General features: G+C 40.3%; 1 protein-coding gene across 2 annotated transcripts in view; it reads left to right on the top strand.

Annotated features, from left to right (window-relative positions):
* The first annotated feature begins 5,522 nt into the window (after positions 1-5,522).
* The window catches only part of insyn1 (inhibitory synaptic factor 1), a 51,187-nt gene continuing 38,741 nt past the window's right edge, over positions 5,523-17,968 (top strand). The window contains exons 1-2 of one of the 2 annotated variants that reach the window (XM_075464191.1): positions 5,523-6,076; positions 6,551-8,187. In XM_075464191.1, coding sequence (XP_075320306.1) covers positions 8,044-8,187 — 144 coding nt within the window. In that variant the 5' untranslated portion in view covers positions 5,523-6,076; positions 6,551-8,043. Of the gene's footprint in view, positions 6,077-6,192; positions 6,291-6,550; positions 8,188-17,968 lie in introns of those variants that run through there. The other variant, XM_075464199.1, reaches the window with a different exon arrangement.

The raw sequence follows: 17,968 nt of genomic DNA, 5'->3' as shown, positions 1-17,968 counted from the left end.
GCAAATGTTCATAAATATGCATTTTCCCTCCATTTAAATGAATAATTAAACAAGTAATAGTAACGGTAGGAAAAAAGAGAAGTAGTTCAGGTCGTGTTGCTAATTCCTTATTCCCCAGTGCAGTTTATCGATCCAGATCATTTTAGGGGGAGGATTGCAGCTTTTTATGACTTCAACCCTACTCCATTTTTGTCTGCTTAAAGGAAACAGTTGGTTGGCTGGTGTTCCTTAGTAGATAATACTTCTGTATAAAACTCATCACAGGGTTGGTGGGTGTGTCATGATAGCTATAGTCATTGATTAAAGAAATGCTTTTTCTGGTTAAAAACTCCACAATTTGAATAACAAGTCAGTAGCATGGTACTAAAATGTCAAGTCAAAAATTAATTTTGTAAGCTCTCAATAATGCATTTGTTGTTTTTCTTCAGGATTCTGACATTTTGGAACCAATGCTGCAGGGTGTGTCTGATGTCACTCTCACCGTCCTACAAGATGACAAAGCCGGCATACATGTGCAAGACCAGACAGTTATGTTGGAAGGGGACATTGTAACCTAACATTCCAAACCTCTCTTAGCATACCTCTTTGGCCTGTATGCCCTGAACATTTATTATCCAGAACAGATGAGATATACCTTCAAAGCAATTCCGACCATCTTTTTTGAGCTTAGTGGCTCTCGAAGATCTCTGAAAACAAAGCTTTTGCTGCGACTGTTAATAGGAAAGCCAGATATGGCTTTAAGCTATGTTCTGTAGCCTGTTCTAGTGCACTGTCGTTAAATGTCATGTAAAAAAAAAATCCCCGGCCAATTCCCTTTGCCTCTGAAGCAGATAAACATTTGCCAGTTACCAAGAGGCGCATGTCTAGTGTTTCAACTATTTGATTCATTATTGCACAGTAAAACTTTAATGTGTGCATGCAAAAAAATGGTCAAATGTTATAAACCAGTCAGTCTATATCTTGACTAATTTTGTCTTTTAATCTCTGAAAGAAGTTCTTTTTCACCTGTAAATTTAGAGGCCACCAACCATAGGGAGGGAAATAATTACCATGTACGTGTTCAGTAAGCCTATTATTAATTTCAACACCTCTTCTTCTGGCTTTAAATGTTACTAAAGGGGACGTTCATCCCAAAATTTCAGCTGCAGCAGTGTCTCTTTAAAGAAATGATGGCCAAGTTACCCATGACAATCCTACTTTGAGCTGTTTCATGTCATAACTATTTTCTACCACATAGTTTCCTCATGAAACTTCTCACAAGGTCTGTGAATTATCTTGAGTAACCAACCAAGGATGTCTGGGAAGACATTGCTGTTTAATTTCAGTGTACAAGTTAAAGACAAAATGTTTTGAAGTGGTCGAGGCCCAGTATGCTCTAACTGTGTTCAGACAGACAAAAACACTTTCAGCATTTCCTCGTACTGAAATGGGACTAAACAATTTCTTTTTAACAAATGTTTAATGTGAGGCGCTTAACCCGTGTTCACTGTTAAATGGAATAAATATTTCAGATAACATTCATTGTTTTATTCAGTATCTATTTACAGGAACGCACATTTCCCTTGATTTACCAAGGTAAAATGCGCTGTGTTTATTTAACAAGAATATCTATGTTTAATGAAGGTAGAAATGCATAGCATTGAAGCAAGAATTTGTTTGTTAGCCTTATGGGGTTACCCTAATGGGCCGAACAAGAAGCTCCAAGTTGCCAGGGGTCTTGACTAAACTCTTGATCAAACTTGAAAACCTTAGTTAGGTCAACAAAAGCTTTCAGAGTTGAGAAAACGTAAAATCTCTCGCATCAACATTTTCTCTTTTAGTGCATCATGTGAAAATAATGTGAGTAAATTTTTTATTTTTTTTTGTTTCGTTGAATTAGCTCAAATGAGCATGACAGAAACTTAGAACTGTTTGTTTCTGTCAATTACTGGGACTAAAATTGAAGACTTGTGAGATTCGCTGAAAAGCAAGTTGTTTGCATCACGGGGTACATGTTCACGTTGTCACCACAGATAAATAAAAGAAATGAGAAATCAATCACTTAAGCCCCTTTTCGTTGTGCAAGAGCAGTGATTCATCACAGCATATTACAGTCGGAGACATCCTAACCTCTTCTGCATGCTGCATGATTCCTAAAAAAAACAGACACACATAAAAACACATTCACACCGGGTGCAGAGTGAAATATCAAAAGGTCAGGAGACAGACAAGAGGACAGACTGGTGTCGTTGTAAGACAGGCTGCATGGCGCTGAGCTCTCTGTCCACAGTGTTTGTCTGCTTGAAATTAAGGACACTACTAGAAATCATAAACAAGCTACATGGCCTATGTTTGGCCATGCATATTTTATTTGCCAGATGTGCCTTACAATTCCTCTGCCTCACAAAATTGTGATTTGCAGGGATTATGTGGGAAAATGTTTAAGCCTCTTAGTGAGTGTATTTATTAGTGAAATCATTTAATTTATTTATATTCTTTTGATTAAATTATGCAAGAAACAAACCAAATGCAAAATACGTAAATAATTCAACTAGTGTACATTGAAGTTGGCTTAAGAATGCAATGAATCCACTTCTGATTCTACTTTACATTTTACATGGGATTTCTTCACACTGTAATTGTGCCATGTAACACTACACAATCCAGGACATGAGTCTAGCACCAATAACATTCAACTTTCTATCCACTACTTTAGCCTTGAATTAGAGCAGAGAAAAGGGAGCACGTCACAACTACACAACAGTGCCACACGATGGCGAGGAGAGAAAAAAACATTGTGGGGACATAACTGAAGGAATAATACGAGTTGTGACTTTTCTCTTTTTCATTGCAACACATTGGGCTGAAACTTGTAGTAAAGATAACCTCTGAATTGGGATCAGTTCAAAGTGGGTTTGACAAGACCTTGTTTGTGTGTCACAACAGCGCTGTATCAAGATGGGATGCTGAAAATAGAGGAGTTGTGCCTTTTTTCTTTTTTTTTGCGTAGTTCTGTGGGGAAAGGATTTCTACAGGTCAGAAGAAAGACAGATGATAAGAATGTGCACATTTGAGGTTAGAGGGACAGTGATCCCACACGTATGACTGAAGTCAATTAAAAAAATAGACAGACTTTTGAAAAGAAATTTGCAGCCTTCAATTCCAAACATCATTAAAGGAAACTGAACTTTTTCCACAAATACCTCAACAAATACTGAAATGGTCTAAGTTTGCCATGAAGATTGATGTAGTGGTGAAGCACAATAACTTCTTAAAGCCTGTGCTGGTTGCTTGTCAAAGTCTCTGGGATTGCACCAGCCCCAGAGACTGAAAAAATGTGAAGGGCTGTTTTTACATTTGAACCTTAGGTGAAAATAAAGCAACGTATTAAAGCTTTAGTGGTGCTGATGGGTGATTTATTTATTTATTTTGTGTTGTCTGTTGATAGATCCAGGTTACCGGTTTCCTCCAGCTATAGAACCAGAATTTGCTGTAAACTCCACTCACCTGGCTGCTGACTGTAGCGAAGTGATTAACTTACAGACATGAGAGTGGTTTTAATCCTCTCAGCAATAAAGGGAATCGGTACATTTTTCAAACTATTCATTCCTTTTATCGACATATACGATGAAGTGGGCAGCTCACAGCATGAAATGTGTGTAATAAAGAATTCTGATGTCCTTCCAAGTTTTGTAAAACATACCAACATGACCAGTAAACTTTGGTATGTTTTTGTCTTAAGGATTGGAAAATGTAGTTTATATGCGGTTTTCTACATCTGGCTTTTCTTTATTTTAATAAACTGAATGAAGTGTGGCTTCTCTTAAATATCGTAAGCCAACATAATCTTACAAAGCCATGCAGTTATGGATGGGCATGTTTGTGTGCAAAAATGTAGGCTATAGGCCACTTTACTGCAGTAAATTAAATACTACAGTGCATGTCAAATATAATCTCTCCTAAACTGTATTATTTTCATACGAAATTACCCTTGTAGTTGTCCCTGGACTGGAGTACCCTCTTTGGTGTTTATATGTTTGTACTCAAGTATGTGTTTGCGGGTCTTTAAATGCATAAGCTTTTGTGCTTTATTGTGTTTATGCACCAGCCTGTGTCAAACTCCAAAAAAGTTAAAGTAATACATATAAAATGTCTCTATGAACAACATGACACAATAAATCCACGACAGATATATTAAGTGGAACCAATATTTTTGCTGGATTCACTCCAGACTTCTAGGAAAACTCACTAGTGAGAATGACCTTAGCATTAAAGATGTGTTTTACTTCGGGGAAAAAAATCTAATTCCCCTGCAGTGAAGGCATCACTGACACGGAGCTATCGGTTCTGTGCAACTGAACCTTTCCACTGAGAGGTCTGTCACTTAGTTTACATTCGGTCTTTCAAGAAAAAGCCCCATTAAATACACAAAAGTACCCTCCTAAAAAGGTATTTTTGCACAGACATAAAATGATGCAAACTGTTGCTGTATTCAGAGAAGCCTCCCCGTATGTGAATAGAGAACAAAGACATTTAGACTCTAAAGGAAACATGCTCAAGAACACTTGCTTCTTGGAGATAGCAGTTTTTGAGAAGCATCATATCTCTGCACAATGGCACAAACCACATGTAAACGCGAGAAAAGACACAGTCCCTCAACTCCACAGGGAGCCACTGTGTGTACTTTAAGATGTGACAAGATATTAAAATTTTGATGAAGACCTAAGATGACACAATTTTACTGCACATTTATAAAAGGATAACATGGAATTTAAAGCATTTCTTTACAATATTTTCCCAAGCAAAACTTGATTATTTATTAATCAAAGAAAACATTCAAAAGAGAATTTATTATACTGCAGAATTTTCCCCCAATTAGCCTTACAGCATCAGCTTAATGTCTGTGATCCTAGTGGTAGAAACCACAGAGGACACCAGCTCAAATTCATCTGCATTAAAGACCAACCTAACCTGAATCCATTCCTCATTTCTCTTTACATTTATGCAAAGGAATGCACAGAGCCTCTAGCTGTTTACAACAGTTATCTGCCAAAACCCTTTTTAGAACTGGAAAGCACTGCTCAAGAAGTCCATGTTATAAATTTGCTTTCGAAAAACTAATTTCATATCAGTGTGTTTTATGTAGGACTGTGTCTTGTGTTTAAAGTGAAAATCTTAATGAAGAGGACAAGGGAGAGGAAAAAGTCATGCTGGTCCTTCCCTCCTATGTCTGACAGTCAGATGAGGTCATCAAACACCAACCTGCTTTGTATATTAATGATATAACAGCCAGGGATCTGTGGACACTCTGTCCCTGGAGACTGCTTGGCAAGAAACAGAGGAAGACTTCAACTTGATTTAAGAGAGAGATAACACCTTCAACAGAGCAGTGACAAAGGCTAGATAGGCAGAGTGAGAGGAGATAGCGAGGGAGTGTCGACAGCAGCAGAGGGGAGAGGATGGGAGAGAAGCGAAGCAGAGGAGGTGCTGCGTGATACACTGTGCCTTTAAAGCAGCAAACCCCTCCTCCACACCGCCGAGCAGCAGAGCCGAGTGGTGCTGGCAGGAGCCTGAGCCCCACGATAAACTCTGGCATCAGCTTCCCTTCATCCGGCAGTCAGCGAGGACACAGCGAGGGCGCAGGGGCAGAGAGACGGGGCCGGAGAAAGAGTGACAGAAAGGCGGGGGGGAGACGAAGAGACTAAATCAGGCCAAAAGACAAAGAGGGAGAGGCTGTCATAAGAATCACACAGCTTCTTTCTTCACAGCAGCTCTGTCTGCTGCCTCCAGATGCGGATGAAGGCTGACTGGGATGACGGCCGGTGTGTTTTCGGCAGCGCAGTTATCTGAGTGATGGTAGAGGCTGCATCACAATCCAAAGCAGGAGTTCTCCTAACCCCTCTGGCTCTTAGTCATCCTCAGTCTCCTCTCTCCATTCTCAGAGTGCTATCAGAGCCATTCATCGTTCACATCTCATGCCCCCTGCCTCCTCCTCCTCCTCCACAGCTTCATCCTCCACTTCTACTCCTCCTCTGATGAGCCACAACCTCAGAGTGAAATAACCCTGCTGATAGAAGCTTCTCTCTCTGTCAAGACAGTAAGTAGTGGGAGGGGGGGGGAGAGAACTGCATGTGTGTGTGTATGAGACAGAGAGAGGAAGAGAGAACAGCAAGAGTGTGAGAAGAGAAGATGTTAGTGTGTGCGACAGAGGGACCTCCAAAGAACCAGCAGGTTGTGTGTAGCCTGAGTGATGGTGCTGTACCTGGACAGTGAGCTCTGAGCATAGCAACAGCATAGTGATGCACGGGAAGGTGAGTAGGTGTGTGTCCCGACGGGTGTGTGCATGAGTGTGGAGGTGAGACAGGTACAGCTGAAGCAAGAGATGTATTAACAACATCTAAGAAAAAAGAAGAAAGAAAACTCTTTATTTGTGTCTATGTATGATTTTTATTCACCATTATTGATGTTGCTCTTTCTGCTGCTAAAAACTGGTGAAAGACATTAGGGATAGAGAGGAAAAGAAGATGAGACATGACAGAATAAGTGATTGCTTTCCTTCCCGTCTGACCAGGTGCCATGTGTGATTGGCCAGCACACCCTGTAGCAGTGGCATCGCCCTGGATTTGGCAAGGAGCTCTTCCCACTGCTTGTTCTCTTGGGCTCCTTTGGGAAGCTTTCATGGGATTTATCTTGTGCTGCTGGATGGCACAAAGCTCTCTGCCTCTCTGAAGAGAGTCCACAGAGAAAACAAACACTACATGGATAAGAAGTAAAATAATTATCCAATCACAGCACAAGCAGGCAGACTGGGTTCCCTTAGCAACAACCGAAGGAGACAAGAGAATCCTTTTCTTTTTCTGCTCCCTTGGTTTTTGGGCACACCCCTGTGGACTGCTGCGGGTCAGTGTTTTGCGAGGGGACTTGGAGAGCGATGTTCTGTAAGACAAGCTGCCACCCACATTCCAGGGGACGGTGCTCATTTGCTTTCCAGCCCCCTTGTTACTGTGTCTCATTTGCACCATAATTTCTGTTTTTGTTATCCTTCCACACATTCTCATCACAAGTCACGTTCAGCGTGCTTAGAAATCAATTCATCCTGATCACACGCCACCTGGAATGAGCTCTGCATTTGGGGGTAGAGATTGGAAAAAAAAACACACCGACGCTCTTCCTTTTCACGGACGAGAAATGAAGGACAACGCGATTAGGTCATCATCTGCAAAGAAAAGGGACAAGAAGCAAAGTTTATTTTAATGTGAGTTTCTACTGAAAATTCTTTTTATCCTGGAGAAGGAAACGAAACACTGCACAGAGGAATATTCCCTTTTTCAACCAGGATCTGTCCATTCTCTCCTCACAGACAGTACCCCTTACTGAGGGACTATATTTAGAAGGCAAATATTGTCCCCGCTGGCTACCAATAAAATAGAAAAAGATCATTTTCAAAATTGAGCCACTGCTGGAAGTTCTATTTTTCTATCTAGCTTACAACCTATCTTACTTACTCTGACAAAAGGTTAACGTAAAAACCTCTTTTCTGCTTTCACTTTTGTATGTTAGTCTGCTGTGATGTCACTGTGTTTCACAAGTGAAAAAGATTGTACAGGAAAAGTGGAAGAGGGAAAAAGTATTCTTCCTGTATCGACAGGCATTTTTAAATAGCACCTCCTCGGGAACAATTTCAAACATACACACTGACACATGAGATGAGTTGGCTCAACAATATTATGTAAGTTTCATACCAGCTTCAGCCCATGTATTTTCCCTCTTCTCTTTCCATGGATTTACAGCATTTGACTTTTCCCAAGCTAATTTTCTCTTCGTTTTTGGAAGCGTCTGCCAGAGGGCATGGATGTCAGAGTGTGACCCTGTGCCGAGTGTGCGGGCGAGGCAAGGTGTTTTGGCTGCCCAGGTGCTTTTAAGATGTTGAGGTCTCCCTGCGTGGCGGGGCCCCTGTTCGGATCAGTAGCACTGAGGCTCCTCGTAGCCAAAGACATGGACCCCGGCTCGGCTCCCCCACGCCCTCAGCCTGTTGGCCACTGGCCCCACGTTGCTTTGTAAAGGATGTCCCTCAGCAGAGCTCCGGCCCGGGACACCTCTGAGACCCCCAGCCCGAGAGAACGTATCCGCAGCCACATGAAGATGGTGATCGACCAGCTGGAAGGCATTCTCAAAGAGCTCAAAGATGTGGCCAAGGAACTGCGGGAGGTGAGGCTCAAAATCTACTTACGCATGTCAGGCTTTTTTTGGGGGGGTGAGTAATAAGGGAAAAGGGTAATGATGAGAGGCAGGCAGAGAGAGAATGTGGGTGTGCTTCTCAAGTGGGCCGCATCTAACTAAGTGTAAAATTCTTTCTACAGCGTGGAGATTTTTATCAAGATTTAAAAATAAAATCTCACTTCATTTTTGTTTAAAGTTTGAGGATATTGTTAATTACAACCATGACAAAGCTGTCTTCTTTTTACAGTCAACAAAATAGTGGCTCATCTGCAATTACAAATGTGCTTCATGTGTTCAGTGATGTCTTGTGTGAAGTGCAGAAGAAGTAAAGAGCTGCTGAAAAGCAGCAAAGCCAGGCTGAAAGGAAATAAAGACGAAGGCTTAGATAAGAGGACTTGGTGCCGCAATAGTTATATAACCGTTTTGTTAAGGATCATCTGGATTCTTACTGTATTTTTGCCATGGTAACACTGGGATATTTGTGTACCTGTGTGTGTCTGTGTATACAGCACAAACTCTGAGCAAAGATTAGCAAATAAATATACTCTATGTGGTCTTGTACGTATGTACGAATACCGTACATGAAATGTGTGTGATTGCTGATAATCGGAGTACATCTTTGCATGCGTGCAAGACTGCAAAATCTTTTTGGGATCTTCCCCCTGCAGTGTCCTCAAAGCCAAGAGCTCTTCTCGCAAAGCTCCTACGCAGAAAGAGATTGAAGCAGATAGAGAGACAGAGACAAATGAAACCTGAGAAAACAGTTGCGCCTGACCCATCCCACATCCTCTAAACATATCACATGATTAGCCTCCCAACTGCTCCTGATCGGTTTGGGGAGGGGTACCTACGGGTGTGTGTGTAAATGTGTTGAAGAAGGGGAATTGATGGACGTTGGTGCATGTAATGAGCTGGAGGAGAGGAGGGGATGGGAGGGGGGTTCTGAAAGCTGTCATAACTCACTCCATCACCAAACAAGAACCCCCCCCCCCCCCCCCCCCCCCACCACCACCAACACCACCAACTCCCAGCGCGGTCCCACACACTCGCTCTACTTGAACAGTCGGAGGTGCCAGGGTGCAGCTCGCAGTCTATCTTCTCTGTGGTTAGCAGCAGAAGCCGGCCCACGTGCGGGAATGATTGATGATTATGGGACAACTGCAAGTGGAATAATGCTGGCTGATACTATATATAAACAAAAACACAGCCCGTGCCTCTGCCAGCTCCAACGCATATCGCCATTCTTATCCCAGACCCCATTAGAGAAGGCTGTGCAAAGTGGCTCAAATGTCATTTTTTTATTGGAAGAGCACAATCCCACATATTGAAATGCCTCAGGAATCACTTGCGCTGCAGTGGCAGTCATAATACTGGTATCAATATCCCGCAATTAACTGACCTATGAGTTTGCAGACTGTATCACAGGGAGAAGAGGAAACAGAATCCGTGTAGCAACATCAGATACATGGAAGCCTAATGTTCCATAAAATATCTCATTCTTAGCCACATGAAAGAAACACTGTAATAGATAACAACTGTCACATAAATAAATGATGCATTGCCACGTGAATGCAATGAAATAAATAACTCAGTGAACGAGCAGTAATGACTGATTATCACCCACAAGGTCTTAGGGGAACTGGAGACGCTGCACTCCTCTGAGGAGTTAAAATCAACACTCCAAAGCACAAGCTGTTTAGAAATTAAGAAGCGTGTTACTAAATTTACTTATCGCTACTGCTTTTAAAGATGTACAGTGTTGTTGTGCCAAAATCTCAATCCAAGAAGTGATGAAAAAAAGGATTAACACTTTTTGTGTTACACTGCAAAAGAATCTGTCGACATTCAATGTCAGTTTCCTCTAAGGACCGGTGCATATTGCAGTTTCTGTTTAGTGTGCGGTGTTAAATGCCAATTAGATCGAAATGTTTCAAAGAGATTTAAGCTTTCTGGTGATCATAGTCATATGCATAATCTGTTAAGAATATATCTTCTTAATTTTTGGGCCACTGAAGAGCAGGGAAGAGCAGAGCAGCCTTTAGGTTCCTAATTCAAGGGAGAATTGAAAAAGTTTGCAAATTTTAATTGAATAAATATATTTTAGGAGCCAATGAAATAACTAACCAAGGCCCAAAGGGGAACTTCCTTCCACAAAATTAACTGACACAGAAAACAGTTTATGTTTATCTTTTGTCAACTCGTTTCTGGATTTTTGACTCAATGTGTGAGACCCCTAGGGAACAGCAACTAGACCGGCTGTTTAATATGGACAGAATCAACAGTACACGTGCTTCTGAATTTTCCAAATTTTCAAATTAGCTTGGTGTACCTGTTGTGGTATTTCTAAGGGAAATTCCACCATTTTTACTGATTTAACCCCGTTTGCTTTCCTGTGGTATGGTATTTCCCTTGTTACTAAACATCCCTTCCCATGAGAATGTTTCCAAGTCACACCTTAAATACTGGCAAAGAAAAAGAAAAAACCCAAACAAAATAAAAAAAACAGCACAATAATTTTAACTAGAGTTTGTGTTTCTGCAGTAACACTCAGTAAGGTCTGAATGAACACTGGTGAACCTACTATTTGACTATAATCATCGTCACAGTATGTACTGCAAATGGGAATATAATAGACTATGTGGTAAGTGCAATGCATTCAGAAACATTTTTCCAAGAAAACAATTTTAGCAACAACCCAGAAAACACTGATCCATTTGATGGAACGTGACAAAGAAGCAGCAATGTTTGTTAAATCAAAATGCAATTTTCTGTTTCAGGGCATGAGTCCTATCAATTCTGAATTATATCTTCACACCTACAGCAGTTCTAATACATACAAATATTATAAATACTAATATCATAGTGAACCAATACAATCTAGATTCTTAATAGTATTTGTAAACATGAAATCAGATTATCATAGAGAGTATCACTGCTCATATCACAAATTTAAGATTAAAACTACTCACAGAGCACAGCTAGTTTGCTCCCTTCAAGAGCCCATTACTGTCAACTGCAGCCTGTCTTACTTGTGAATCCCATTACAGGCTTCATGACAGGTAAAATGAGATGGACCCAAAGGAAGGACATTGGAAGGTAATATACAGATAAACCACTCCATTTGTAATAATGTACTGGCAGGAGTGGCATCTCCAGAAGAAATAATTCATTTAAATATCTTGTCAACCTTGGACTTTCTAGAAGTGTTAAGGATAAACTAGATGAAAAACGTACTGCTGACCAGAATGGAAATGAAACCTGAGTTGTTACTTGTGCTAAAACAGAATTCTAATTTAAAAAAGGGCTATTAAACTATTGCATATAAGATAAATGTAGGAAGGAACCCATGTTGATTATTACAGAGATTCAGTAAATTAAAAGAAATGATTTAAACTCTAAATACCAAAAAAAAAAAATACAAAAAAAAAATAGTAGAGGCATGGTCTTAAGGGAGAAGGGGTTGGGAGAGAGCCACACGTTTTTATATGGAACCAAACAGGGAATGATGGAGTGTTATTATGCGGATGTGGTTATAATGCAGAATGATAGCAAGAGCAGACGATGCTTCACATTTGTGCCCATCTCAAGACAAATGAACACAGGAAGGCAATCAGGACTTGTAGAATTACAGCTCCATGAGAGAGGGAAGAATAAAAGCTTGACAAAGAGCATTTACGAGTAGCCTTTTGGTATTTGTAAGCATATGTTCTTGTAATATTGGAGACTGGCCTACTAAAGGCCTTACAGGAAGGACAGAGGTACCAGCAAAAGACCGGTGTCAGGTAAAATCAGTGTACTCTTTCTCTCAGCTCTTTTTTTTAATAGCCTTTGCTATTAGGGTTTGACTTGTTTTTGGACAAAAAAAAAAAAAAAAAAGACAAAAAATGTCAGATGCAAGTGGCACAAATTGCTGATCTATTCAATACCAGCAGCATAGGTCCTCTGGCCTGCCTGGCAAATCAGCAAATTTGTGCTAAAGATAGAAACTGACAAAAAAAACTGTCTTGTAAGGGGAGGTTTCTGTGTAGTGGCCTTACCGGTCTGAGGTATGCCGAAATGCTTTGTTGTTGAAGCCTGGTATGAACAGTCATGAAGTCAAACACCTCACCGCAGAGCTTTACAGACACCTGACCAAGCCAGTCTTTTCGCCTTAACTCTGAAACCAGTTATGACAACCACTCGCCAGGCTGAAGAGGGTCCCACTCTGCTGAGGCTGAAACGAATCTGTCCCAGACACAGAGTCACCCCAGGGGAGACTCAAACCAATATCAAAGGACCACTTTTCTCTTATGGGGCTATATTCTCTCCTCACTCTGTTTTCCCTTGCTGATACTGCTGCTGAGCAGAGCAGGGAAAAGAAAACTGCTTAGCAAGAACAGTTAAACATATAACTGTGTGGGGGGCTCTTGTAATCACTTGTACTTTCAGTAAGATAGTAGCACAATATAAACACTCTCATTCGATAGAATTCTTGATCTTATTAATCACAATTTTAGGGAACATTTAAGGATAATATTAATTACACAAAAAAAAAAGTATTTCCCTCTTGTACTATATGGGTGAAAATTACTGGAGTAATTGAAGTGTGAATAGAAATGTAATATAAGCCAACTATTAATGGTGACTTGACATGACTGAATAACAAACTTGGCAGGTGACTGTAGTTATTTTGTTTGTCCAAATGAACACCTACAATCAGAAATTACAATCAGTCACCAAGCTGTGCTCTGATGGATCATTTTGCACAAAACAACCGTTTTGATTTGGCTGCCAGCGCTGTGGGTTTACTGTTCAGCTGACCACAGCCCAGTGATCTCCACTGAGGACAGCACAACCTGTTCTCCACTACAGAATCCATTTATTTTCGATTAAGGCAGGCTTTGGCCCACTCCCGAACATGGAACATGTCGACCGGCTCGGCAGGCAAACGTTGCTTCATGGGAAACGCTGAAAGCTTAAGCACACAAAAAAGAAAAATGCCCTTCAACCTGACATACTTGAACCAAAGGGTTTACTCTCATTATAAGCCATTTGGAAAAAAAAATGACAAGTGCCCGCCTACTGCGTCTGTCAATTTGTTCCTATGTGTCGGACCTCTTTTGTGTGGGGAAATTAAAGTCCTAAATTAAACTTGGTGATGTGCCTCCAGCAGAGTTCTCTCTGCTCAGGAAAACAACAAGAACAAGGCACCTCCAGCCGTATCTATTCTTTGCTAAATACAAAACACTCTGCCATATCCACACCTGTGTTGCTGCCTTGAGGTTTTTTTTTTTAAGCTCCTGGAGTGAATCAGAGTCTCAATTATTCTCTGGACTGATGAAATACTGCTTCGGGAGTTGAAGTACAATGTACAATCATCTCTTTGTTGAGATGATTTTATGTAGTCCACAGTCATACATAAGCTTATACAAATATGATTGCCTCAAAAAGACTCCTGTAAAAAATCTTGTGCCTTTAGCTGACCAGTATGCATGGTTCATACTATAGGATTTGCAGATCCTCGTATTAGAAAATAAAAAGTCACCGAAATGACCAAAGAAGAGAAGACTAGAGGTAAAGAATGGGTTAAGACTTTACCAGCATCTAACCTTGAGGGCTGTGAAGAGAATTTAAAAAGCAAAAAAAAGAAACACTGCACCACAGAAAGCATTCCCCTGAGCCTCTTTTACCAAGCTCTGCTGTGGAGCTTCGGCTTCTTTAGGATGCAGGCCCAGCATATTGACTAGCCCATCATGCCTGTAAGACCCGCTGGATTAGTTGGCCCTTTGAGCTCTGCCTCCCTCCGCGAACCCTGCACTCAGCACACACTGTAATGAGGGCTTTAGGTTAGACCTCTGCTGAGGTAAACACTCCAAAAATTGCGCTTGTTGTGCTCATTGATTTTTATCACCTAACACACCTTCTGAGGGCTAGTTACAGATAAAGCAGTGAAATTTTTTACCATGCCTGCTTGTACTTTGTGACTCATCCACTAACTCCTTTGCTTGTCCCAAGGCAAGGATCTTGCTGAATAGGATGAAGAGAGGGTATTACAGGCAGAGTAAAGAAAGACAAGAGCATGTGTGCAGGAGAGAAAGAGTCAGAGAGGGGGAGATGAAGTGTGGATGAAGATAAAGGTTTCTCCTGCTGCACTGAATTGCGACAGACTGGGTGGAACAGCTTAGATCAATTGTTGCAATTGAGCTCGTTCGTGGGCGTGTTTCAGATTGTTTTGGCCTATCTTTGTGCTGTGAATAAAACCAGGAGGCTGTAGTTAATGGTGTGAAAAATGGTATCCATCGAAGTGCACAAGCAGCTTCCAAGAAAGCTGCATCATTTTATTGTGTCAAAGCACACTGTACACGGAGGGACCGCTTTCTCTCCATTAGGCCATCAAACTGTCTCTTTTACCAGGTGTGGACACTCATTTTCACCAAGTGCACCAAAGCATGTGAGGCAAAATGAGAAAAAGAAATTCATGATCGGATTGGGAAGAAATGCCTATTTTTCGCTGAGGGCAGCGTGGACCAACCCACTCTCCAGGGTAGCAACTTATCCAACAACAAAAGGTTTTTTGTTTTTTTTTTACATTTTTGAGTTTTCTCTCCTTTGTTTTATTTTTAGCTTTAGTCTGTGGTGCATCACAAATCAACCATGTCTCACACATAACATCAAGCACGTGGTCTCATAGAACACGGGGGGTTATTTTTAGTGATCTGAACATTCAGGATGTCTGACATTTGAACAAATGATTTATCTGGTCATTTATTTTGCAGTAAGAAAAGCAACAAGTCATAACAGCATGACTCATTTCTCTGACTTGGATTCTGGCATGGCATCTGTAATGGCATTTTCAGGTCAGTAGAAAATGAGTGAGGGCATAGCAAAAAGACATTTCGCTGTCTTGCAGTGTTGAGTCAAAATGCAATTATAAGTATGGGAATATGTGTTTTCTAAAGCATTACTCTCTCTGTGGTTCCTTAAGATCACCGGATTATTTCACTACTTGGCTTGCTAATTAGTATTTTTAGCTAAAAGGTATAAACACATTCAGTATTGTCGGAAAGCTTCTCATGCCACATTAAATTTGTAAAATGCTAGAGACTGTCAATTTTCACTACAGTGAAGAAATATTTAAATGTGATCAAAAGAGGTCTTAAAATATTCGTTTTTAAAACAAATAAGCCCCTGCGCGCTAACAAGATATCTTGGGACATATGCAGTAATATAAAGTGACTAAGACTCTATGAGTGCTTGTAGTTTGATAAGTGTCTTTGTTCTTCTTTGTGAGTTTACGATGGAGGAAAGTGTACTGCCATATTTCAGTTTTATTAATGCCTTTTAGACAACATTTCATGGGATAATGAAGAATGATGCTCGTCCTTCTGTTTACCTTGTCACAAAGTGCATTTGTGCTGAGTTCTGATCTTATTATCACGCAACACAAATGGCCAAGGTTTCTATAAGGAAGTTGTCAGAGTTATGCATTAGCATAGAGTCTGGCCATTTATTACTAAGCACATTTCCCCAAGCATAAAATCTTTGTGCCATGAAAAACAACACACACAGAGGACAAAATAAGGACATGCTGCGATGTGAAATTAATTTCTTAGAGTCTAGATTCTTGACATTATCCTTTTGCAACATCTGCTCTGTTGTCTTATCATCACTGAGCGTTGTGTAAAATTCTAATTTAGCTTTACAGGAATCTCACTAGTATGCTACAAACTAATGTTACCAACAGACACAACTACACAGTAACCAAGTACTACACAACTACTGTGATTTGAAAAATAAAGATAATTGCTTATTGAGGAGTTGTATATATTTTTTAGCCACACTTTTCAACAAAATAGAGGCCTGACTTTCATTGAATTACTACCACGGCGTCGTCTCAATAAAGCACATAAAAGAGAAATGTCTCACTTAATTGCTATGGCTTGATTTGGCCTTTAAAACTATTTTGCTATGGCATCATTACAAGTAGAATTCTTCTAACAAATCATTGTAAAGCCATCACTATGGTATTTTCTATAATAATGGAGTCAACTTTACTATAAATCTCTTATAGCAGAAATTCACCAAGATGCACACAGTAGTTTAAGCACAACTGTAAGACTTACGGACCCAAAACTAAAATAAATTTCTTTTTTTTTATTAAGTCCTCTCAACAGGAAAAAAGAGCAAAAAATATGATCCTCATAAATATTCACAGAGAAGTATCTTTTTGACCTCTAATGTTTTGATATGAGTGCTAACACCTCAAATGCTTTTTCTCCCATCTTAAAACTGCAAAGACCAAAGATTTCAAAGGTTTAAGTCCTACCGATTTAAGGTTGTCAGTCCTATCATGATGCTCTTACATAAAATGGTAAGTTTCAGGTTTTGCTAGTTCCACATTTGAAATGGTGAAATTTTAATTCAAAGTGCACAGCATGTAAGCATGAACTACTTCAGAAACAGGAATCAAGAGGGAATAAAGCCTCACATGCATGAGTCAATCTGTGTGTGAGTTGGTCAGTTTGCAATCATTCATTTTTTGTTTCCTTTTCTAATTTCTGAACATTTAGGGAAAGACGCAACTGTGTGTAGCAGCAAAGCACAGGGATTAGATGATGTGGTTGTCATTTCTCTAATCTCAAGATCACACACTCTGGGAGGGAATAATAAGATAACATAGAGGTATTGCACCTTGCCATGTGAGCACCAGAAGTCTAGAAATGCCAAAACATTAGATTATCTTGCTGGGATTTGTTTCTAATCCTCTTAATTAATGCCAACTAGACCAAGATCCATAACATTTAAATGTCATTAATGACTTCTCTTTATGCTGGGGATTTCTGTCTGAATATCCAAGTGGCATGCCTGAGATTGGCCTACGGTGTCATAGCTTATCTGCATCATGGACCAAAGTGGCACATTTCTTATTAAAAATGTCAATTATTTTTGTTTTCACTTGCAAATTTACACATTTTACACAAGTCCCACTTGTAAAGACAACAATCCTGACTATAACTGATGTACAAGTTCTTGGGATGGTTATCATTACCCTGAGGCAGCTCGGTCGAAGCTGAACAATGAGATTTTGAACATCATAAAAATAGTGAATTCTATAAAAAAAAAAAAGTCTCAGGCATCTGTGCTCAATCCATAAATCACAATATGCAAGCTTTTACATGGACAATAAGCCAAGTAAAACAGCATGCCCGACAGAGCTGCATCAAGGCAGAACACCTGTTAACTCAGCTCTCTCCATGCTTAGAGTTGGGAGCTTACACAGGGCGTAGGAGATTGTGGGTAAAGATTTTAGGCTCCTCATGTGTCTGTCTTTGCTTTGGAACTCTTTGTGTACTACGTCTTTAACTGTTTTGGACATGTGGCAAGTTGCTGGCTCGATTAATACACGGTTGGTGTTAGATTTTGCTGGAGATGCAATCCAAGGGGGGTGTCATCTATCCAAAGCTGAGTGAGACTTGTGCCAGTAAATGTTGGTGGAACAGGTGCTGAGGCTGCAGGTGAAAAAGTTGGCCAAGATGACAAGTTATACTTCCAGTATGAAATCAGCTCATTTGTGTAAGAAGCAACAATTAAAAAAAAAAAAAAGCAAAGACACAAAGATTTGAAAGGCGCTGTAAATCGTTAATCCCAGGGAAATTAAACCATGCTGAGTGTCTTCAAAAGGCAGCTCTCCATGTTCCTGGAATCTACCCTATTCTCTCTTTCTGTCATTGTTTCGCCCTGGCAGCTCACACTCTGCCAGTGGCGCAGCATGGATGGCTGCCACTACTGT

The sequence above is a fragment of the Odontesthes bonariensis genome, chromosome 1, assembly GCF_027942865.1.
Source record: "Odontesthes bonariensis isolate fOdoBon6 chromosome 1, fOdoBon6.hap1, whole genome shotgun sequence".
Classification (NCBI taxonomy): domain Eukaryota; kingdom Metazoa; phylum Chordata; class Actinopteri; order Atheriniformes; family Atherinopsidae; genus Odontesthes; species Odontesthes bonariensis.
Note: the sequence above shows the minus strand (reverse complement) of the source record. Positions and strands in the feature narration are given on the sequence as shown.